Source organism: Phocoena phocoena, chromosome 7, assembly GCF_963924675.1.
Source record: "Phocoena phocoena chromosome 7, mPhoPho1.1, whole genome shotgun sequence".
NCBI lineage: Eukaryota > Metazoa > Chordata > Mammalia > Artiodactyla > Phocoenidae > Phocoena > Phocoena phocoena.
The window spans coordinates 51,341,036-51,366,000 of NC_089225.1; the positions used below are offsets into that span (position 1 = coordinate 51,341,036).

Below are 24,965 nucleotides of genomic sequence, written 5' to 3' on the forward strand. Positions count from 1 at the left end.
AAAACAAAAGTAGGTCCACAGACTTAGAAAACAAACTTATGGTGACCAAAGGGGAAAGGGGGTATGGGGAGGAATAAATTAGGAGTTTGGGATTAACATATACACACTGCTATATATAAAATATATAACCAACAAGGACCTCCTATCAATATTTTGTAATAACCTATAAGGGAAAAGAATCTGAAAAAAAAAAAAAACAGGTACATACGTATGGAAAACTGAATCACTTTGTTGTACACCTGAAACTAACATGATATTGTACACCAACTAAGCTTCAATTAAAAAAAAAAAAAAACTCTTGTTTTCCCCAGACCTCAGCAGCTTGTGGTAATACATGAAATTTAATTTAATAATGACAGTGCAGGCCCTTAAAGACAGGAAGAAAGAAGGGAAGGGAGGAAGAGAGAGAAAGGAAGGAAAGGAAAGGGGCAGGGGAGGGGAGAAGGGCGGACAGACGGAGAAGGGTCCTCCTGCGCTCTTCCTTGAAGCTCAACCCTGTCCCCCTGCAGCTGAACGCGCACAGCTGAGGAAAGATTCCAGCAGGCATACAGAGCAAAGCGGTCCTCCCCCATTGAGTTCACCCAGTAAGATTTCCTTAGACTGCTGCTCAAACAACTGCTAGCAGCTGTTAAAGGATGGGAGGCTGCTGAAAATCTCCCCAAGCATTTCTCCCCGATGGTATACAAATGGAAAGGAAAACCAAGTTTCCAGAATTGATTGTATACGTGGTTCACACCAGAGGGTTCACCAAATGGTACCGTTTGTCAAGATCCCGAAATTCAGGAAGCCACATTAATTTGTCTTTATTTACTTAACCCCCCACCGAAAAAAAGGAATAAATGAGAATTTTGGCATAATTTGTTAAACCGTAATTCACATCATTATCAAACTTCCTGAAACTCAAAACATATTTTGGTTCACTATAAAGCAATTTATACCCTCCCCCAAGATTTTAATTTGCACTGTGCTCTATTTTCTGAGCGTGCCCAATGTCTCTTAAATTCATGCTTTTGCTCCATGCTTCCTTGACTTAATTAATCATTTCATTGCCAGCTGGCTATGGCAGAGCTTGCCTAAAATCAGAGCTGAAACACGTCTGTTAAAAAACTCTTTCAGGCTTAATAAAATGGACACTTCAGGTGGAATGATAATTCACTGATTATTATAATTGAAACTATATCCTGAATTGTTTAGATGCGTTAGTTGATGTAAATCTCATAACTTTCTGGAGACTAGTTTGGAGAAATTTACTAAATTGAATTATATTTTTAAAAAAATTATTTCAGCCTTAAAAAGTATGCATTAGTGTACGTGCCTAAATATTTTAAATACTTTCACCTTCCTCTCTGTTAACGTGATATATTCTTGCTTGTCTGAACTTTCAGCTGTGACTCACACGAGCACCCCTATCACTGATGGATGCATATGGGTGTAGAGCCCGGCGAGACGGCTCAGATCACATTGGCCAAAAAGTCGTGAACACCTGCCACGTGCCAGGCACTGATAGGGAGTGTTGAGATGAACACCGTGGGGTTTCTACCGCTGATAAGTTCTGATATACGGTCTGGAGGGAAAAGGGGGACGTAGAGACCCAATCTCACTATCATGTAATAGGCAATCTAGTTGGAGTGTATTAAGGGCACTTTCAAGCCACCAGGGTAAGGTGCTTAATGCAGCGAGAACGGGGGTGGTAGAGGAAAGGATGGGAAGGGCTTTCTCAACGAAAGAACACCTTGAACTGAATGGGGAAGGAGAAGAAGTGAGCCAGGTAAAGAAGGGGGATCACAAAGAAGTAAAGAGAAGCAGTGGCGGATGGGACTGGAAAAACAGTCAGGACCTTCATATGCCACGTTAGGGAACCAGGGCTTTATTCCATCAGCAACACTTTTAAACTTTAGGCCAGGTAATCAGATGGTGAGATTTGCAGTACAGATTCTTTACTCCGGTGATACTGAGGAAACTGATGGAAAGAAGGAAGAAAGAGGGAGAGCAAAATGATATAGCAGGCGGTCACACAGGTGCCTTCAACCTCACCTTCCCGGCCGCCTCCCTGTGATCTTAGGACACCTTGCATAATTAAAGGGCACGACCCCATTTCAATACAAAAGCAACACAAGCTAACTAATTCTAAAATGGAATGTGTGTTAACTCCTTTAACCCTCTGGTATTTTCACGTTGCACAGATGTGGAAACTGAAGCGCAGGGAAGTTGAATAACCTGGCTACAGGGCCAGGATTGGACTCACAGCAGTCAGGTGTCAGAGCCCATGCTCTAGACCAAGCACCCTTAAATATGGCAACACCATCCTTTCTTGATCTGATGCCTCATGGGCTTCAGAGCTCTCTTATACTAATCAGTGGCTGCCTCCGGTGCACCTAGGGAGCCCAAACCACGTTGCTTGAAGCAGCAGCCTCTCTTCCCTATAACATGAGAAATATTCCTTTTTCCCCCCCATCCAAGTATACTTTACCAAAGCCAAAGAACACAGAAGGAACACAAAAGAACCCAGCAGCTCTGGGTATAAAAACTCCACCACCTTGCACTTTCCTCTGGCTCCTTGAGAATAATATCTGAATACTGGAAGCAAGTTAAGTCTAGTTGCAAGTTTTCCTGGCAGAAATTTTAGTCATAGGGTTTTCAGTATTCAAGAAACTGACTAAAGCTGAAAATGCATTTGAAGGCTGACTAAGGAAACAATCTCCCTCCCAGAAAACAGAGATGCTACCCAAAGTCACACCAATGTGCCTCAGACAGTGAAAAACCTAGGGCATAAGCTGATATATATGGGCTCAGATACACTGAGATAGAGGTGATGATAACTTTCTAAATTTCTAGGCTGCCATAGTTAGCTAGTACCAGATTTGATTCCTGTTGTGAAAAACTAGGAATGGGAAATTCACATTCACTCACATACACACACCTAAAAGGCAAAAGTAAGTGAAAATGAGCATGAGATCTACCTTACAAAATGAAGTTGTATGTTTCTAGAAAGTTCTTCAGAAATCAATCATTTTGAAATTAACATTTTTAGAGTAGATTAAGAGTGGTCACTATTTTTTAAAAATCCTAAGATAAATATATTTGTAGTGACCACCCCAAAGAGACCTGTTTTATATGAATTTCTGTTTTAAAACAGCATCTCTCAAAATTCTGGACAAACAGCCTTAGACACTTGCCAGACAAAGCACTAAGCTCTTCCTGACAGTTTATGACAGAGCATCAAATTGGAAAAGAAAATGCTAGGCCGTGGGAAAAGCATGCCATTCAAATAGTCACTCCTTCTATCATATTGTAGCAAAATCTGTTACACTTACCAAGGCATCCTCTCCAAGTTTATTATCAGAAGGTCTCTCTCTCTCTCTCTCTCTCTCTCTCTCTCTCTCTCTCACACACACACACACACACACACACACAGGTTTTCTGAGCACAGAAGATCTAATAAGAAGTAAAGCATTTTCTTTTAAACCCTGAGTAGGCAATCCTCAGGTTTTAATTCACTACATTTAACCTGAAGTTTTTTAGTCTGAAAAGAGTGTGGTGTCACTACCATGCTTAATCCCGCACCAGACGATGACTAAGATGATGGCTTCTCCCATCCCCTAAAACCTTACCAGTGATGCTGTGAGCAAGGAGGGAAAAGGTGCTAAATATCTTCCCTGGCCCCAAACAGAATCGATCTGCAGAGATGGAGAAGAGCTAGTGATTGCTATTGGTCTTCCACCAAAAACTGAGATCACTCAAATCCAGATTTAGGGTGGTCTTCCCAGAAAACCCACAGACGTGGCATCACAGGCTCTGGAGCCAAACTGCCCAAAGCCGAAGCCTGACTCCACCACTTATTCTACGTGTGACCTGGGCCACTTACTTCCCTTCTCCGTATCTTAGATTCTAGCATGTGAAGTAGGCATAATAAGGCACCTCCTTATGGGGCTGTGGTGAGGCTGAATGAGTCACGGTGCACTCAGCACATAGAACCAGGCCTGGCACACAGGAAACACTCGATACACGTTAGGTACTGATTTTACAGCCACACTCAATAAAAATATATATAATACCCATGGAATTGGAACTGCTGAAAATAGAACCAAGCATACCAGCATTATTCACCACACTTGTTAGCTGTATAATAAGGCAAGCGTTTCTAGTGGTCTGAACCTGGCCCCTTAATGTTCCCTATTCTAATAAAAAGTTCTGAAAAAGATAATACACACATGCACATATATGTGTGTGTGCATATATGTACATATAGTGAGTGATTTTAATAAAAAATATTATGTTTTCTATTAGAATAGCAAGAAAACTCTTTTTAAAAGAATACTCGTATTAATACTCTCAAGGTAAACAAACATTACATTCAAAGAAATAAATGCAAAGTTCTCCCCAGTTTAACTCGTACTTCAAAAAACAGAGCCTAGATAGCATAAAGATGTGAAAGGAAGAGAATACAAATAATCCGAGTAAAAGCAGCGGATTATCTGTCCAAATATAACAGCAACAAAGAGACGGTCTAGCTCTGCTGTTGCTCCGAGTCTCTGCTTTCAACTCTCCCACCCTCCTCCCCTACTTCACCCACCCAAGATGCCAGCAAAAGACCCGAGGACTCCTGGTCTGAGCTTTTCAGGCAGTGACCCACTGCCTGACTAAGACAGTCAAACTCCTGTAACATGGGGAGAGCAGCAGCAGCCAGCTCTTCCAAGAAATCATCACAAATGTTTTTGCTTTTTTTTAATGCAATAATCTTATTTTAGAGTTAAAACCACACAAAAAAATTTTAAATACTGTATAAACTCAATGTTATGCTCAGGTTAGAGGACACGGAGAACATTCACTGTGAATTCTAGAAAAGCTATAATGGCTCCAGAGATGTATCAACAGAAAGTGGAAACTTACATGCCTGATAGCCAACCACTACTCGCCCGGAAATGAGGCTTCCGGGTAACGTCATTACACAAGCATGAAGTCGCACACACAAAAAGGACACCAAGGAAAGCCCGGAATGGCTGTCTTTAAAGTCCTCACCATGTGCCAGGCACTGTCCTAAGCACCACAGACACTGACACATTTAATCCTCATGACAACCCAAGCGGTGGCTTCCTCCACGGGCGCTCCGAACCCAGGAGCCAAACACCGCACCCACCAGCTGGTTACACTCAACACCACCACCCAAGGTGAGGAAAAAACCCACAGACCTGAGAGGGAGGGAAAAAGTCAGGAAATCTTACCTCGGGGGATCCCAACTGAGAAAAAAGAAAAGGACAATGTGCTCCTGAAGGCCCAGAGAAGGAGCTCGGGTCGGTAATCTGACAAGAATAATGGGATGAGGGCTTCCCTGGGGGCGCAGTGGTTGAGAGTCCACCTGCCGATGCAGGGGACACGGGTTCGTGCCCCGGTCCGGGAAGATCCCACATGCCACGGAGCAGCTGGGCCCGTGAGCCATGGCCGCTGAGCCTGCGCGTCCGGAGCCTGTGCTCCGCAACGGGAGAGGCCACAACAGTGAGAGGCCGGCGTACCACCAAAAAAAAAAAAAAGAATAATGGAACGGAGTGACTGGCAGAGTAGCAGGTGGTAGAATAAGCCAGGGGCTGACCTGCCTCTGCATTTCAAAGGCAGTTCACTGCTGTTTTGACCCTTTTAGTGAGAAATGATCATTTCATCACAAAACAGAGAAAATTAGCTGTACTTTTTTATCAGCTTAGAGCAAGATTAATGACAAGTTAGCTTCCAAGTTCCCTAATTAATAAGCATCCCCTTTTTATAACGCATAAAGCCCCTCAGAGCTGAACCTCCTGCAAGACAAATTTGAGGTACATATGACCTCCAGGCAGTGCGAGAGGGGGTCGGTGCGATCCTGTCAGTTGGAGTAACAGTAGTAGCAGTAGTTAACAGTAGAAACAGCAGCGGTAATAGGACTAGCAGTGGCAGCTGCTGCTACGTTCTGTGTATCTATAATGTGCCAGCCACTGTTATAAGACTGTTGATGCGAAGAGCCTCATTTGATTTCACATAAAAAGATGAAGTGGGTTATACCTGCATCTCCCTTTAAGGAAACTGAGTCTTTAGGACGTTGAGCCACCTGACCAAGGTCCCAGAGTTTGAGTGGTAACCAGGGAATTTCAACCAAGCCAGTTGATCTCAGAGATTATCTTCTTAACAGCTAGACTATCTGATGCTGGACGGTTTGAAGCTTTCAGTTGTTTAGTTGAAGTCTTTTCTTCATAATGTCCCTAGCCTGTGGGATAAAGGCCACTCTCTAGAGGAAGGACAAGATATGCATAGATAAGGCACTAACTTAGATGACTCAAGAACAAAAGTCAGCATCAGTAATGATAAGAGCCTCCAAAGCAGGGAGGGGAAAGAGAGGTGAATCAAGAATTGGCCAAAGACTGATGAGCACCAAAGCCAGGTGATGGGTACCAGAGGATTCTTCCTACTCTTCTCTACTTTGGGCTACGTTTGATAACTTCCATAATAAAAGGTTTAAAAACGGCTCTGACTTATTGCGAGTTCATTAAGTTTGTTGAGTCATTTCTTTTCATTTGTTTTACTAGGTCATACTTCACATGGTTCAAAATACAAAATGTTATAAAAGGTCTATACTCAGCAGTCCACCCCTGCTCCCACTGCCATTATCCTTCTAACGTTTCTTCACATAAATATATATATTCTTATTTCTCCCCATTTCTTTCACAAAAGGTGGCATATTATATACATTGTATTTCACCTTGTTGTGTTCACTTAACCATGTAGCCTGGTGATTTTTTTTCATGTCAGTGTACAGAGAACTTTTCATTATCCATTGGTAGGTCTTCCATAGTGAAGATACACCATATACCATATTTAACTGGGACACCTCCGTTGTTCCCAATCTCTCGCTATCATGATAAATAAGCTTAGACTGTCTTTTCCTGTCTATTGCCACTTTGGGGGTCACACTAAGCATTTCTCACATTCATTTACTTGATGCAACAACAGTAGGCAAGGTGGATCCAGGCTTCATGGGACATAAAACTTATACAATTTGGAAGATCCTCTGTAAAACAGAGAATACAAAATTATGAGTAAAAAATTAGGTATAAGTGTGTGTATTTCTTTAAAATTAAAACTTCAGGGACTTCTCTGGTGGTCCAGTGGGTAAGACTCCGCACTTCCACTGCAGGGGGGGCGCGGGTTTGATCCCTGGTCAGGGAACTGAGATCCTGCATACCATGCAGCACGGCCAAAAAATTCTTTTTTAATTTTAAAAAGGGACTTCCCTGGTGGTCCAGTGGGTAAGACTCTGCATTCCCAATGCAGGGGGCCCGGGTTCCATCCCTGGTTGGGACACTAGATCCCGCACTCATGCCACAACTAAGAAGTCCACATGCCACAGCTAAAGATCCCACATGCTGCAACTAAGACCTGGTGTAGCCTAAATAAATAAATAAATAAATAAATATTTTTTTAATTTAAAAAACTCATTACCAATTCACTGGAGTATTTTTTTAAATAAATTTATTTATTTTATTTATTTATTTTTGGCTGCTTTGGTTCTTCGTTGCTGTGCCCGGCTTTCTCTAGTTGCGGTGAGCAGGGGCTACTCTTTGGTGCAGTATGCGGGCTTCTCATTGCGGTGGCTTCTACTGTTGCGGAGCACGGGCTCTAGGCACGTGGGCTTCAGCAGTTGTGGCAAGGGGGCTCAGTATTTGTGGCACACGGGCTTAGTTGCTCTGCGGCATGCGGGATCTTCCCGGGCCGGGGTTCGAACCCGTGTCCCCTGCATTGGCAGGCGGATTCTTAACCACTGCGCCACCAGGGAAGCCTTTCACTGGAGTTTTAAAGATTAAGGTCCTTTCTTCTAGGATCTTTTTAGACAATTTAATAAAAATGCCTGTATAGAAATACCTCCCAACTGCAAACTGGCATCTCCTCTCTACCTAGAACACACTGTAACTCCCAAAAACACACTGCACTTACAGGGGTCTGAATCCTATGATTCAATAGCTGCACAGGAAATCCACGTCTTCCTGAATGATAGGCATTATCATCACCATCTCACAGATGGGGAAACTGAGGCTTAGAGATGCAATAACTTGCCCCATGTTGCACAGTGGGTAGTAAATTGGGCCTGTTTGATTCCAATGCCTTTGTGCTTAACTGACACAACAAGTGCCTCCCCAGCGGTCTTGAACTTGACTAAATTTATCTTTTCAAGGGGGAGGACTATTACAAGATAACACTTCCATTATTAGTTCCCTAGGGAAGAAACATTTGATCTGAAACAAATTCTCAGTTTCCCTTTTGTATTTTCAAGACACCTTGTCTCTTCTTTAAAAAATAACTCAATAAGGGTCCCCGTAAGTGTACCTAACTAAATACAGAGCCTAAGGTAAGCATCGTGCTCGCCATACAGGCCAGGGCATCATCACCTGACTGGTCCTCTGGTACTGAGAGAGGGGCAAACAATGAAACAAAGAGATGACTCAAGGCTTATCCTTTGTGTTGAGGGTGGGTTTGTTTCCTGCTGAACTCTCACATTTCTAATAATAACCCCAGATCCTCAGATTTGTCTAGAAACAAGAGTGGGACGAAGAAATGCCATCAACTTTGTTCTAATAACTAGACATGTAAAGACCCTAAACCTATGCTAGAAGGTAGGACTCTTCCACTCCAACTCAAATAGAAGCAGATTAGGCTGATTCAACATCTTCAGCATTTCGTCAACAACACAAGCTAGATGGATGATCTTCACACCAAGGATGTTGGTAGGACGTGCTGCTGGTGATATTTAACGCCCGGAAGCCAGAAGGCTGAACACCCTGCGATGACAGGGACAGTCCAGTACGGAGAAGGACTGTTCAGCCAAAAATGCCCAAAGCAATGATGGATGAGAGGATGCTGAGACAGACCTTCCCAGACCGGGCGTAAAACAAGAGTTGGTATGAACATGGCTACATTGTAAACCAGGCCTTTCAGGCTATTCTAGGAGCATTAACAAAATGAGAGGTTCTGCACATAGAAGGCTCCTGCCTGATGCTCTCACTCATTTGACCTTTACTGCCTTGCCATGCCTATCAACTGTCAAGAATCACCATGAAGGGTCAAATTTAAGAGCAAAATAAGCCCTAGATTTTAAGAGTTCACAATTCTTTCAGCTACCTCTTGAGAAATAAAAGGTTTAAAATTAATGTGTACAGTGGTTTTAAACTTTCAAATTCAACCAAAAACTCTCAAAAGTGCTTCTTACAGTTATATAAATATCACCATTATTCAATCTGGAAGGTAGAAAATATAAAAAAATTAAAAGTAAAATTGTTTTTTATTAAAAGGCCACATTTTAAACTAGCAGGAAAACATGTTATACCTCAGACCGAAACAGTCTATGATAGGGAAGCCCAGATACAGTGGTACATACGATGGAATACTACTCAGCCATTAAAAAGAATGAAATTTTGCCATTTGCAACAACATGGATGGGCTTGGAGGGTAGTATGCTAAGTGAAATAAGTCAGACAGAGACAGACAAATACTGTATGATATCACTTATATGTGGAATCTAAAAAATACAACAAACTAGTGAATATAACTAAAAAGAAGCAGTCTCACAGATATAGAGACCAAACTCATGGTCACCAAGGGGAAGAGGGAAAGGGGGAGGGACTGTATAAGGGGTACAAACTACTATGTATAAAATAAGCTACAAGGATACACTGTACAACATAGGGAATATATCCAATATTTTATAATAACTATAACCTTTAAAAATTGTGAATCACTACACTGTACACCTGTAACTTACATAATATTGTACATCGACTATACTTCAATTTAAAAACACAGATTACATGCAATTTGTTCATTTCTTAGGAACAAGTCTACATTCTTTGAAGCCCTAACACTTCTGTAAACAGGTAAAGAATGTTTTATCTTTGTCAGCTTTACCTGCTATTTGTACTGAGCCATCCTCACCCAGAAGAATATTACCAGCTTTTAAATCCCTATTAGAAAAAAAAAGAGAGAGAGAGAGAATTTAATTATGGAGTACAGACATTATATTCACTCAGGGAGATTTTAATACATATCATACAATGCAGATGTTTGACAAAATTATTTTATAAATATTAAAATTATATCACAGATTTTAAAAGTTACAAAGGTACATTGTGATTTTATAGTTTGCTCCTGGGGGATGATTAGGATTTTAATAACAAATAGTTTATGTGATATCATTATCCAGATTTAATTAAAACAATAATGAGTAGATCATTTCATGTTACAGAGTTACAGATTGCTAGACACACACAATACTATCATTTTGTCAAGAATTAGAGCCCAGTCTGTGTAAAGCTGTTCTACTTCCACTTAAATGTGTCCGTGATGCAATTTCCAATCAATCCCCTTAGCCTCTAAAACAATGGATTTGATCAGTCTCTCCTCTGGGGAGATTCTGATGGTAAATACTAATTACAATACCCTGTAACGTATTTCTTCACAATATAGAAGTCGTGCTGAGTAGTCTTAACACTTAAGAAAAATGACAATTTATAAGTTTGCCTTCTAAAGTAATATTTTTTTCTAATTACTGAAAGACATAGTAGATACCATTAAACATACAGCTCGCTTACAGCTCAGGGCAAGGGAATTGCAATATTCATATTACTGGTAAGTGGTTATTTACTTGCAACAATTCCTAAGAGCCCAAGGAGCACTAACCCATTTGAAGCATCAGGCACTCATAAGCGATGCTGTTTGGCTATTGAAAGAATTAGCATTTTATGCCACAAAAGAGATGAAATTAGTGCCTCCCCTCCTTCTCTTCCACCACCATGTCAAAAATAATTAACATATTAAATGTTTGGAACATTTTCACCTGCATTAGAAAGTTAGAGATGCTATCCAGTCCAAATGAGTGTACTTCAAATGAGTATAAAATGTCAACTGATTTTTTTTTGAGTCCCCACAGTACTTTCTGTAGTCTACTCTTATTTCAGTGAAAGCAGATAAACCAATATACCAACATAATTCATCAAAACTTGTTCTCTCGTTTCGTTCTTAAGTACTTTGTTCCCATCTATTTAAACTACCTAAGTTAGAGATATGTCAATACCTACCTGTGAGGTGTGTTTCCTTAGTATTCTTTACTAACTAGGACTGAAGATATGAACAGCTGAATTTAAACATTTCTGCAGGGGTCATACCTGTGAATCTGACCATTTCTGTGTAGATAGTCTAAGCCTTCCAAAACCTCTTTAAGAATTGTTGCTATTATTGCCTCTTCCAGAACTCCGTTCTTGTGTTCTCCTCGGTTAATGATGTATTTTATGATATCCAACATTGAACCTAAGTGGACAGACAGAAGAATTGGACAACTGTATAAGCACCTTCATTACCTTTCCAGAATAGTCCTCCCTATTTAAAAAACTAAACGAGGGACTTCCCTGGTGGTCCAGTGGTAAAGAATCCGCCTTACAATACAAGGGACGCAGGTTCAATCCCTGGTCAGGGAACTGAGATCCCACACGCCGCAGGGCAACGAAGCCCGAGAGCCACAACTACTGAGCTCGCGCGCCTCAACGAGAGAGCCCGCGTGCCGCAAACTAAAGAGCCCACGCGCCCTGGAGCCTGCGCACCACAACTAGAAGAGAAAGCCCACACACCACAACTAGAGAGAAGCCACAACGAAGACCCCGCCTGCCTCAACGATGATCCCGTGTGCCGCAGCTAAGACCCGATGCAGCCACAAATAAGTTAAATAAATAAATAATATTCTTTTAAAAATCCTTAGAAAAATAAAAAGCTAAATGAGAACAATATATAGTTTTCATTTGTTTATTTAATACAAATATTCCCAAGGCATACAAACAATTGCATGGTAGCCCGTGACCAGAAAAACACTAAATCCAAGTTTGCAAGCACACATCCAGCTGAACTTAATGAGAGGGATTCTGGGTCAGCAAGCAGAAGACTGTCCACGGCCACTTCACAGTTAGTCCCTTTTCCGTAGATATGCAACTGGTTACAGATTAAAAGAGGGTTCGGGATGTCTAAACCGAAAAAGAAAGGAAGAAGAGGCCTGGAGAAAAGACAGCAGGGAACTGCTGAGAGAAAGAAGCACAGTTTTTTCTTAACCTCAGGTAGGAGGAGAGAAAAAATGTCTGTTGCCTTCAGACCTCTGCTTATAACCAGAAGATTCCTTTCTGTGACTCCAGGCAATCTTCATTTACATTTACTTGAGGCGTGATGTACAGAGTTTAATAATAAAGAAATAAATACATAGTATTTTGTTACTATAAACAGATTAGTATCCTTGGCACTGTGAATTCATGCTTTCAACACATGTTAATTAATATTCCAAACTTCCCGGTTACCTTAAGAGCCATAATTACCTGGGGGTTCAACACTTCTGAAGAGTTACCAAATAGCCTATCTCAGGACCCGAATATGGCTCCAGGCTCTCCCTGATTTAACTAAGAGGACTGAGTTTCCCCATCAGATATTACTACACCAGGCTAGCCACCTGCCACTCAGTAAGAGATCTGATGTAATAAAATAATATAGAAGAAAACAAATGCATATCTTTCCCCTCAGGGAGAAACAAACATCTCTTTTATTCACTGACTCTTGGATTGGGGGATCATTTAGAAAACGATACTTCCAAAAACATTTTAATATTTTCTTTTAAGGATATACCATACCAGGCATGCATGCATTTCTGGCCTGCTGAAAGCAAAATGAGCGAAAGGCTACATCGGCCCACATTCCCCTCACCTGTGGAAACCTGTTCCTCTTACCTAGGGCCAGGGGAGACTAAATTGGATTCTTTTAAAAAGACAATGAAATTTTCTATCCAGTCCTTAGGAAAGGGCACAGGGGATATTCTCAAGCTTATAAAAGGTTAATTGGGATGAAAATAAAGAGAGGAATTAAAATCCACAGGGCCCCAGGTCACCAGAATTTCTTGTTTCCTCAGTTAGTGGACCCCCTACAAGGAGAGGCCAGGTTAAGATCATCTTATCAATACAGCACCATCCTCAGCAGAACCAAGAAGCAGTCCTGACACTCAACACTGCGGTAGGCTCCAACGGGCTTCCTTTTTCCTTCCATTTTTCTTTTCCGTTTTAATTAAAAGCCAGAGTCAGCACTCAAGGAAACAATAACTAATAGGATTGACAAGACTGGAAACAGAACCAAACTAAGCTCTCCCAGGCTCCCTACCGAGACCTACACAAGCAGACCCAAGGCAATTACAATGCCTTCGTCATCTCATTGCAGGGCCTCTGCTGGATCCAAGACAGTTTCGCTAAAAAAAAAAAAAATTTTTTTAATCGTGATGCTGCCTTGATTTAGCCTTAGCTGAACTGGGTCTGCAGATAAAAATGGGCTCCACCAAATAAACTCTGCACTGTCGGTTCTGGCTTCGTCCAGGTACCACCAAATGTTCTCCTCTACTCCTAACCATACTTCACGTCTCAGTAAGATGGCTATACAGGGAGGGACGCCCTGCAAAGAGAACACATGAGAGGTATGGGGATGCTGGGTATTAGGAAGGAATCCCTCGGGCTTTCTCAGCTCCAGTTTTCGGGTCTGTAAAATGAAGGTGATGATACTTGCAGCGCAGGGTAGCTTTTACGTGTCCAGATCCCAGCACTAACAGGCACGACATGTGTGGCCTTGGGCAAGCAGCCTAACTCTCTTGAGCTCTGGTGTCCTTTCTGAAACACAGGGATCGTGGCACCTGCCATGCAATGGTGTTGTCCAGATTACAATGAAATAAAGGCAGTAAGTCACCTGGCACAGGATCCAGCCACGGAGGAAGTGTTCAAGAAAATTAACCGTTATCATTATCCTCCCCTATCAAAGCGTGACGTTCAAAGATTAAAAGAGATAAAATACAGGAATGGGAAAGTGTCTTATAAATTTAATTGTCCGTGGCTTTTTTAACGTCAGTGATCTGAGGCTAGAGAGGCAAAGTTCCTTCACCTTCCCACATGCTTTCTTCATGAAATCCACAATCTAAAACTACACTGTCCAATACCATAGGCCACTGGCCACCTGAGGTTATTTAAATGTAACCTAATTAAAATTGAATAGAAATTCAGTCCCTGGGTAACACTAGCCACATGTCAAATGTTTAAGAGCCACTAGTAGAAACTGGATAGCACAGCCACAGAACATTTCCATCACCACGGACCTTTAGTAAACCGCACTGAAATAACTCATTACAGTGTGTTAGAGACTTGAATAACGTTAAGAATGAAGGCTTTAAAGAGGAAGGATTGGTTAACTTTTCTAAAGAGAGTAAGGGGTGGCTACAGAGAGGATGGGGCCTTTCAGGACTTGGGCACATGGAGAAGGATAGACAGACTTCTGGAGCTAAGTAGCAACACAGAGACATCAGAGGGCAGAAGGCATCTGGGGAGTCTCACCCACACCTAGAAGGCCGGGGTAAAAGAGGACATAGATATTCTACAAGTTAAGCTGAATTATGAAAGGCCCTGAATATCAATGTGAAGAAATCCGGACTTTACTCTCTAGGCAAAGAATAAACCAAGAAAACTTATAAATACGGGAGTAAGGGGATCAAATCTAAAGTCTTATTCAATATGCTGACTTGCACAAAAGGAAAAAAAGAAAACAAGCAAACAAACAAAAATGACAAAATCCACTTACCTCCACTTAGTAATTTCATGACCAGCCAAAGTTCATCTTTTACCACAAAAGAGGTGTAATAGGTCACTACGTTGGGATGGCTGCACTGACTCATGGCTTGAATTTCTTTCTATAAAAAAAGCAAAACATGACATGTACCATGGGGCGAAAATCAGGAAGCAAGACACAAGTGAACCATAGTTGAATATCTGGGTAACTTTCCTACTTAAAGCACATCTGGGCAAGGGGCTGCCTAAACCATTACTTCACAGAAACCACACGAGAACGAACTCTCTCACCCTCGTTATCAACTTGCTAGAATTAGGAAGGCCTCTACAGGAGACCCCAGAGCCCTGAGGACCAGCCACAGGACAGAGTAACTTCAGATCAGCACACAGCTCTATAACCCCCCCCCAGCGGCCATATGTGATAAGTGCCTCCTACCTGAACCCAACGCCCCGACAGAGAGATAAAAGACTGGTGAGCTATTAGGAGACCTGGGTCCTGGTGCCAACCTGAACCCTGGTATTCCTCACTCATACAAAAAGGGGCAACAAAATTCCTTGTTTCTGAGCACTGCTGTGACGGTACATGAAAAACTACCTATAAAAATGCTAGAGTACCATTTCCCAAACTATCTTCCATGGTAGATATTCCATCAAGGAAAAAAGCAAGGTGGGGGTGGGAGAGGCAGCTGGTAAAACGAAATAAGCTTGGGCAACATCAGATACTACATCTCAGTTTACAGGCGTCACGTCACAAGGTATGTTAGTACTGTCAAAGGCTCTGAGAAGTCCTGCAGTAGATAAACTGTCAATAGTTGAATCCACAGGAACAATGCAGGAAAATAATGCTCTGTGGGTCACAGTTTAGAAAAAAGTTTTATCAAAAGACAAAACAACAAAGCTTTGAAACCAAACACATGGGCAACTTCAACAAGCCACAGTTTTCTGCAATACTCAAGCTCATGTTGGTTTTGGTTTGCTGTTTTAAGTTACCGCCAGATGACTCCTATAAAATGTCAGTGGAGGGCTTCCCTGGTGGCGCAGTGGTTGAGAGTCCGCCTGCCGATGCAGGGGACACGGGTTCGTGCCCCGGTCCGGGAGGATCCCACATGCCGCAGAGCGGCTGGGCCCGTGAGCCATGGCCACTGAGCCTGTGCGTCCAGAGCCTGTGCTCCGCAACAGGAGAGGCCACAGCAGTGAGAGGCCCGCATACCGCAGAAAAAAAAGTCAGTTGAATGCTAACCCTCAATCAAAGGTACCAGACCAGTGTAACTCACTTTCAAGGTGCTGACCAAAAGCCACAAGAATGACTAACCTAAGTCATCACAGAAACCTCACTTATGTTATTATGTATTTATGATGAAATAAAAGTATATCTGTGCATCCTGTAAATATTTTCAATGAGTGTCTACTTTGCGTTAACTGAAAGCTGCCAACCAGAATATTCCAATTTGAGCTGCTATCTTTATATATCCAGTACTACTTTAATCCTCAAATTACTAAGGTGACCCTACATGTCAATTAACTTGGCCTAAATACCATGACATATAACACATATACATATCTTAATACAGGCATTTATTTAGGTGCTTTTTATCATGAATAAACTTGTAAGAAAATCACTTATTTTTCTATTTTCCTTTCATTATATGACAACACTTCCCCTTCATCATTTTCCTCATCCACTTCACTGATCACAGGTTTTCTAAATCTAACACTTTTCAATTCAGCACCTCCTGTCCTTTGAAGAAGATCTGAAACCTAAGGTCCAGTTTCCATCTGTTTCTGGTGTTAGGTTTTGATACCGTAAGACGCTTCTGAAGGAGAAATGGAACGCTGACCAGCATTCCTATTTCAAGTGGCTAGCGTCTGCTCATTGTGGGGATGGCCCACTTTGAAGGTCTGCAGCTCTATGTAGGGTCCAGTTTAAACAGATGCCCCCGTTATTCACAGAAATGAGAATAATGTGTCTTCAAAGTGTGTGTGCTCTGCATTCTCACCATTTTATATCTGATGTAAATGAATGCCTTTCTAGCTCTCTAACACCAAACTTTTAAATCATTAAAGCATACAATCAACAACCAGTGCTCATATGAAAGGAAATTCTTTTGCATGGAAGCAAAGCCGGGTCAGAGTCTGGAAAAACGCGTTTTTTTTAGACCTTTGCATTTAGATGGCCAGTATCACTTCCGACCCAGAGGATCAGATTCTCTGAGATGATGGCAGTGAGCTACTCTGTGTGTGTGTGTGTGTGTGTGTGTGTGAGAGAGAGAGAGAGAGAGAGAGAGAGAGAGAGAGAAACTCTTTTAATTAACCTACGGAGAAACTGTTTTAGATAGCCTATGGATGTAACTTATCAAATTCTATTCCTTCAAATTTCAGGGCCTTGGAGGTACCAGCTGAATATTTAAAAGTCCTGAGAATTAAAAAAAAAAAAAGAAGAGACACAGATACTGCCACTACTAATACACCCCTATGAGCAGTGTAAGGGCAGATCAAAGAAAAGGTGGATCCTGAGAAGAGAGGTGGGACTTGCATCAGTCTGACCACTCATAATCTCACTGCCCTCTTCACCGCTTGGCCAGGGGTCCATATCCCCCACTCCTACACCACCTATTCTACTACACAGCCTTTCCATGCAGCAGAGCCTCTAATGTGTAAAGACACGATGAAACTTGCCTTAGGGAAAAACACTGGTCACTCTGCCTTGGGATATGACCTGTGATACCACTGAACCCCCATATTAAGTAATATTTCCACAAACGGGGTAGAAATACACTTTTAAAAAGGAAGAAATAGGTGTTATACCAGCCTATCCAACCCTTAAATTAACTTATATATAAACCTTTTGCTTAGTTGCCTTTTAGAGAGATACAAAATTTTTATACAGTTTCCCCTTGAACAACGCAGGGGACGCCGACCCTTCGTTCATCAAAAATCCTCCCTAGGTATCCAAGGTTTCATTCCTCCATGTCCTCGGATTCAATCAACCATAGTCATGTAGTACTATAGTATTCACTATTGAAGAAAACAAGTATAAGGGGACCTCCACAGTTCAAACCTGCATTGTTCAGGGGTCAACTGTATTTATAATTTTGCTATGGTCTGCATGTTTTTGTCCCTACAAAATTCCTAAGCTGATGGTATTAGTAAGTGGGGCCTTTGGGAGGTGATTAGGTCACGAGGGTGGAGCCTTCATAAATGAGATTAGTGCCCTTATAAAAGAGACCTGAGAGAGCCAGCTCACCCCTTCCACCACATGAGGAAGCAGAGAGAAGTCTGCAGCCTGGAAGAGGACCCCCACCCAGCCAGGCTGGCACCCTGACCTCAGACTTCCAGACTCCAGAACTGTGAGAAATAAGTTTCTTTGTTTATAAGCCACCTGGTCTATGGTATTTTGTTCTAACAGCCCAGATGCACCAAGACAATTTTATATATATATATATATATTTTTGGCCGTATGCGGGCCCCTCACCGCTGCGGAGCACAGGCTCTGGACGTGCAGGCCCAGAGGCCGTGGCCCACGGGCCCAGCTGCTCCACGGCACGTGAGATCCTCCCAGACCGGGGCATGAACCCACGTCCCCTGCATCGGCAGGCAGACTCTCAACCACTGCGCCACCAGGGAAGCCCCCTATATATTTTTTATTACTTGAATCAAATATTCTTTCTACAGAACTACTCTCCCCATTTTCTTTCAACAGTGATGATGGTTCCTGTATGAGTCCTTTTTTGGTAACAGCCTATCAACTAAATTATCCAAGCTTTTCCCAGTGCCTTAACTTTACCCACATGGGTAGGCAAAGCCATTTACCCCCAAACATACTCATCCCTTCCATCCCTAAAAGTAACCAAAATATTACCCAAAGATGAATAAATGGATGAAAAAAGAATCCTTTTTATCCAATTCTTCCTACAGAATACCTGGGTTCCAACACTCTATTCCCTCAATTAGGACACAATCTACGGAAGATGTGTGACTTAGAGCAGCGCTTCTCAAACCTGAATGTACACACAGATCACCTGCAGACCTTGTGAAAATGCATATTCTGATCCAGTAGGTCTGGGGTGGGGCCTGAGATTATGCATTTCTAAGAGGCTTCTAACTGATGCTGATGCTTCAGGTCCAGAAACCAGACTTTGAGTGACAAAGTGGCAGAAGGCAGGCAGACAGGCCCTCGGGGGGCGGGGATGTGAAAGGAAGGAGCACAGACGACTGGCTGCAACCCAGGCCCCAGGGTTGGAAGGAAGGATAGGAGAACAGGCCCGGTGGCGAGGCCTAGCTGAGTGAGACCTCGTGAAAGGGGTAGGAGGCAAAGCTGGAAGTGTGGGAGATCGTGGGATTAAAGTGGTTTGAATTTCACAACTACGGGAAAGGGTAAAAAATTCAAAGCGAGAGAAAAACATGAGGTCAAAGTTGGAAGAACTCACAGAACTCTGAAACCCAGGCAACACATTTGCCAAAACTATAGTCAAGGAATGTAACACAGTGGCTCCCTTGGAAGTCTAGTGAAATCTGACTCAGACATGTCATCAAGTGCCAAACCAAGCCACAGCACGGTATTTAAGCTTCCCAGCGGCTTGAAGAGCTGGATCTGCTCCTGCAGCTTCACCTGAAACGCAGTACAAGTGAAATTTCACAAGAGTGGGAAAACCGACCTAAAATGGGGCAGCGAGTAAAAACCGTTTCCACCTGCTAACACCAAAGTGGCAGCCACAGCAGCATCTCTGCTGTGCGATGTGGGCCGAAGGCAGATCAAAGAGGGACACCCACACACTGCTGCTGGCCCAGCCCGGATGAATTCGCCGAAACAGGACATGACACATCCCTTATATGGGACAAACTAGGTTTGGCTGCACAAAAAAACATAAAGCGTCCTACCCTGAAAATGTGATGAGTTGGGAGGAAAAAAACTACCCCCCAAAATCCCCAAAACTGGGAAGTTGTTCTGTTTTGGTTTGGTTTTTTTGCGGTACGCAGGCCTCTGACTGCCGCAGCCCCTCCCGTTGCAGAACACAGGCTCCAGACGTGCAGGCCCAATGGCCATGGCCCACGGGCCCAGCCGCTCCGCGGCACGTGGGATCCTCCTGGACCGGGGCATGAACCCGCATCCCCTGCATCGGCAGGCAGACTCCCAACCACTGCGCCACCAGGGAAGCCGGGAAAGTTTTAAATTAAAAAAAAAAAAAACTGTGTTTAAATATTTATGGGCAAGTTTCTAATACTGCTATATGGCCTTTGTCTAACCATCCCCCCCAACATTTTTTTCTCCTATTACTATTACTGAGAATAAGCAGGAACCATGATTAACAGGGATATGAGCCAGCAGGAGCCACTTCGGAAGGGCTGCACTCTAAAACACAGCTGGCTTGGAAGCTTGGCTTTGCCACTGACCACAGCTTGATTACCTGCGCACGTCATCCAGCATCTTTGAGCCTCAGAATCCTTTTCTGTAATACAAGCTTAATAATGCCATCTACACAGGACTGTTGTGAAATAAGCAAAATGAGATCTATACAACTCCCTGCAGAAGGCCTAGCACATGACAGGAAGGTTGAAAGCCAGTCCCTCGATGTCTCAGTTCCTTCTTTGTGTGTGAGCATGCCCACGCTGATCACTAATCCCATGTGTCCCACGTTCCCGACTGAAGTCTCAGAGGCACAGAGACAGCCCTTAGAGGCAGCCCTCACCCTTCCCTTCCCCACAGAAACGTCACATAATGAACATGCTCTGTGCCCTGCTGGCTCAAGGAGTGTCCTGTAACACGTGTCCAGGTCATCGGGCCATGAGTTTTTCACTTCATTCCTAACTCTACACCATCCTCAACTGTGTTTTCCCTTAGTATCTCATCCTGTGTTTAATTTATACCACCTTATCATACTTCATGTATCTAGTATGCTGCCTCCAACGCTTTTGAAATTAAGAAGTCTAAACAGATACTTATGCAAAGCTTTCAGAACAAAGAGAAACAAAAAAGAGCTTGGAGACATAAGAATTAGGAAAAAGCTAAAGTCTACTTTCTGTCGTCCTGAAGACAATGCGATTCACAAAGCACTAAAAGGAAGGAGATTTAAATGGATCCTGAATTCAAAATATTAAACTACACTTAACCAAATTAACATATTTTTTTTTTTTTTTTTTTGCAGTACGCGGGCCTCTCACTGCCGTGGCCTCTCCCTTTGCAGAGCACAGGCTCCGGACGCGCAGGCTCAGCTGCCATGGCTCACGGGCCCAGCTGCTCCGTGGCATGTGGGATCTTCCCGGACCGGGGCACGAACCTGTGTCCCCTGCATCGGCAGGCGGACTCTCAACCCCTGCACCACCAGGGCAGCCCCAAATTAGCATATTTTAATACCTTAGCTAAATCTTAAATAAATTCTTCCGTATCTGATATTGGTGGCAAAATACCCTACTGAGCCTTGGTTGAGAAGTCACAGCCACCCACGTTCCAACACCACATGCAGTTAAACCTGAGGAGGTGCTACTTCTAACTTTATTCTAAAGTACTTGTTCTCAACCTTGGCTGCACAGTGGAATCGCCTCGGGAGCTTTAAAAAATACCAATGCCTGGACCTCAGCCCCAGAGACACTGATGTAAAATTGGTTTACGACACAGCCTGGGAATGATTCTACCGTGTAGCGAAGGCTGAGAAGCGCTGCTTTCCAGCTAAGCACTGAGATGCATTAATTCTTTCAATGAAATGCTGAGAGAAACATCTACCTCCCAAGCACATTTCCACACTGCAACTTAATCTAAAAAGGAAAAATAAATATATGACCCACAAATACTATCAAATAATACGTATATTTCCAAATGCAAGAGATAACCAAATACATCTCTAAAATGTATGCAACACCCTCCAAGCATCTAAGGAATTCCTTAAATGATATGAGGTTAACCGCGTTAATTGAAAACACTTTTCAGAAAGCCGTCGTCAGGCTTGCACTTCCATAACATCAGCATCATTATGAAGGGTAACCTCATCAACATTCATAAGTAACCCAATACTGTAAGTAGCTGAATTTTTTTTAAGAAAAAGAAAAAAAAAAAAAAACCCATAAACTTCAATGATTTCAAATGTCAGCCAAGAATTGGAAGGAAAAGACGACAAAGCTCTCCTAAGAGCACTGTATTTTTTGGACTGTCATTTTCAATCATGAAAAATGTCATTGTGAGGGTTTGTTAATTACAAAAAATTAAATGCCACATATGCAGCAAACTTCTGCCTCTTTTAAAATAAGAGTACCAATAGGAAAAAACCTACTCAAGGAAGAGTTAAGTCAAATATTCTGACCTGTACTATTTATGAGTAAATCAACCAATGTCCCTCACCAGTTAGTTTTATAATTATTTTCATATGATTTGGTATCTGTCTATCCAAGTACAGTCCAGTTGAAGACAGGATTAGAAATGGGGGAAGTTTAGATGTTTTGAAGACAGGGAAACACTTGTAAGAAATTAGGAAAAGGGAAACAAATTTTGTGATAGCCTTAATCAGTGTTTGTGGAGAAGTATTTAAAACTAGAGAGAGCAGTTGTAAAAGGTAAAGTATCAGGGGAGCTGGAGGTAGGTCTGGAAAATCCCTTGAAATCAGCAGAGAAATCACAATGGGTAAACATCTACTTCCGACAGAACAGAATGCCCATCCCAGGGCCTATCTGCTTGGTTATGAACGATGGTCATTCTGCAAAAACTGTTCCCCAAAAAACTAAAGAATTTTGCTTGGAAATGAAAAAGTCACCGCCATAGTTATTTTTCACCAAGAGAAAATAACTCTTTCCAAGGAGAGGAAAGAAAGCAAAGAGTAAAGGAGTGATGTGCAAAGTTCAATGGGGAAGAACCATTTTCTTTCACAGTTGGCTGAAAAAGTTCTTCAGCAAACAGTAACAAGGATGCCTTATGGGTTCTGAAAGCTCTTAAGCTGGCCATCAGGAATCTGAATCAGACTCAGCTATCAGCAACTGCTATCTGATCATTTAACTGTCCATGACTAGGTATACTGGGAAAAATAAAGTCGAAGACCGTTAAAAACAGAAACACGCAAGCATCTTTCTTGCCAGCCAATTAATGCTGATAGAAACCTCCAGGCCAGTTTTCAGCACTGCTGCTATTTTTGCCTTCATCACCAAAGGATGAGAGTGCGAGGTGAAACGTGTCTTTCTTTTTTGCGGCCTCCCGTGTCCCACGCCTGGGTATGATCTGCAGTCTGGGGTTCTGCCAGGGAACAGAGGCAGAAACCCCGCTCAACACTCTCCAGCCTTCTCCCTGTTTCCGAGTCCTTCTTTTTCAGAGTCAGCTTAATTAATTGTGGAAATATAATCAAACCAAAATAAGAAAGACAATAACATAGGAAAGAACAGAACCATCTGTCTCAACCCAAGCAATAACATTTTCCAGAAGTTTATGAGGATGGCAAAAGTGAAGTATAAAAAAAATAAAAAAAGATGTAACTGAAGTTGTATTCAATCTGGGAATGTTTTCCCCGTTTTCTCCTACTCTGAAAATGAGTATGTACTGGGTCTCTCTGTTACCAAGCACGTATAAGTCCAGAAACCTGAGGGGCCTTGAAATGTTAATTTCTGTTTACATTTTGAAAAAAAAAAAAAGAGATGTTAAACATTTTAGCAAGCCATTTCTAACAAATGTATAAGAATACTTAAAAGTAAATTCAATTAGGATATTTAATTATTAACTGGATCTGCTATGATATAACTTTTAAATTTAACGTTCCAAATAGAAAATTATTTTTCTCCAGCCAAATTATACATATTCCTAAGCTAATGTAACTTTAGAGCTGTAAAAATAAGTTACTTTTGCATATGTGATATTCTCTAATTTCTTAAAAATGGTACGTCCTGGGCTTCCCTGGTGGCGCAGTGGTTGAGAGTCCGCCTGCCGATGCAGGGGACACGGGTTCATGCCCCGGTCCGGGAAGATCCCACATGCCACGGAGCGGCTGGGCCCGTGAGCCATGGCCGCTGAGCCTGCGCGTTCGGAGTCTGTGCTCCGCAACGGGAGAGGCCACAGCAGTGAGAGGCCCGCGTACCGCAAAAAACAAAACAAAATGGTACGTCCTCAAATTATCCAAAAGTTTCTAATTCTGCCCTCAATTGGACTATACTTGGGTAAGCACAAACATCAAATCATATGAAAATAATTACAAAGCCAAGTGGCAAGGGACAAATGACACTATAAAATGTAATATTTGAGACTGAAATGCTCAAAATAGTACTACACTCAGTGAAGTACGCTTATATTTTAACGCTATACCCTTGGAACAAAAGATCCTACAAGAAATAGCCAAATGCAATTTATTACCACATATCACAAGGGATGTGCTGGGATATGAATAATTAATTTACTAATTAGAAAGTTCTTTAGTTCAAAAAGAATGGAAAGTACTTTCAGTGACACAACAGAGAAAACACATACATTATAGCTTCCAGCTTTTTAAGCTGATGTCCTCAAACTGGTATAAATTTTTTTCTATAATAAACAAGATTTGCAAAAGTATTAACACAATTACAGAGATTGGGTTAAAATGCACCAGAAGAAATTTTCTTCTTCATTTTTTAAAATCTCAATTAAAAGGGAAAAAAGGCCTTCTGACTAGAGGAACTGCTTAGAGGTCCCCAAATACTATAATTTAATTTTAAAAGGAAGAGAGAAGCCTGTGTCAGATAATAGGAGATAACTACTCTCTCAAATGACCATTGGGCAAAGTCAATATCTAGAGCTTTATTCTCCAAAATAACCTACAAATCATAGCTAATTCACTCCTCTAAAGAAATGGAAGGAAAGTATGGAAGGAGTGAGGGGGAAAAGGTAAAGGGTCAGGGGTAGAGAAAGGGGAGTACAGAGGGAACTGCAGATCAAGAGAAAAGCAAAATAATTAATAAAATAGGGACTTCCCTAGGGGCGCAGTGGTTAAGAATCCACCTGCCAATGCAGGTGACACAGGTTCGGGCCCTGGGCTGGGAAGATCCCACATGTTGCGGAGCAACTAAGCCCATGTGCCACAACTACTGATCCTGCACTCTAGAGCCTGTGAGCTACAACTACTGAGCCCACGTGCCACAGCTACTGAAGCCCACGTGCCTAGAGTCTGTGCTCCACAACAAGAAAAGCCACTGCAATCAGAAGCCCGCGCGGGCGGCGGGAGGAGAAAGAAAGAAATTTATTAAAAAATAAATATATAAATAAAATAGCACTATAGCAGAAAGCAAAATGAGAGCAGGGCTTCGTTCTGAGCAATGTAAGCACGATTTACTTACAAATACTGTCAGTGAGAGCAAAATATCTTTATAAGATGATACAGGAAGAGAAGGGCAAAT

General features: G+C 42.2%; 1 protein-coding gene across 2 annotated transcripts in view; it reads right to left on the bottom strand.

Annotated features, from left to right (window-relative positions):
* STK39 (serine/threonine kinase 39) overlaps positions 1-24,965 on the bottom strand; it is a 302,705-nt gene that overhangs the window by 212,093 nt on the left and 65,647 nt on the right. For both annotated transcript variants that reach the window (XM_065880429.1, XM_065880428.1), the window contains exons 3-5: positions 14,647-14,755; positions 11,175-11,316; positions 9,919-9,974 (exon numbers count right to left, since the gene is read on the bottom strand). In XM_065880429.1, the coding sequence (XP_065736501.1) occupies positions 9,919-9,974; positions 11,175-11,316; positions 14,647-14,755 (307 nt within the window). The remainder of the gene's footprint in view (positions 1-9,918; positions 9,975-11,174; positions 11,317-14,646; positions 14,756-24,965) is intronic.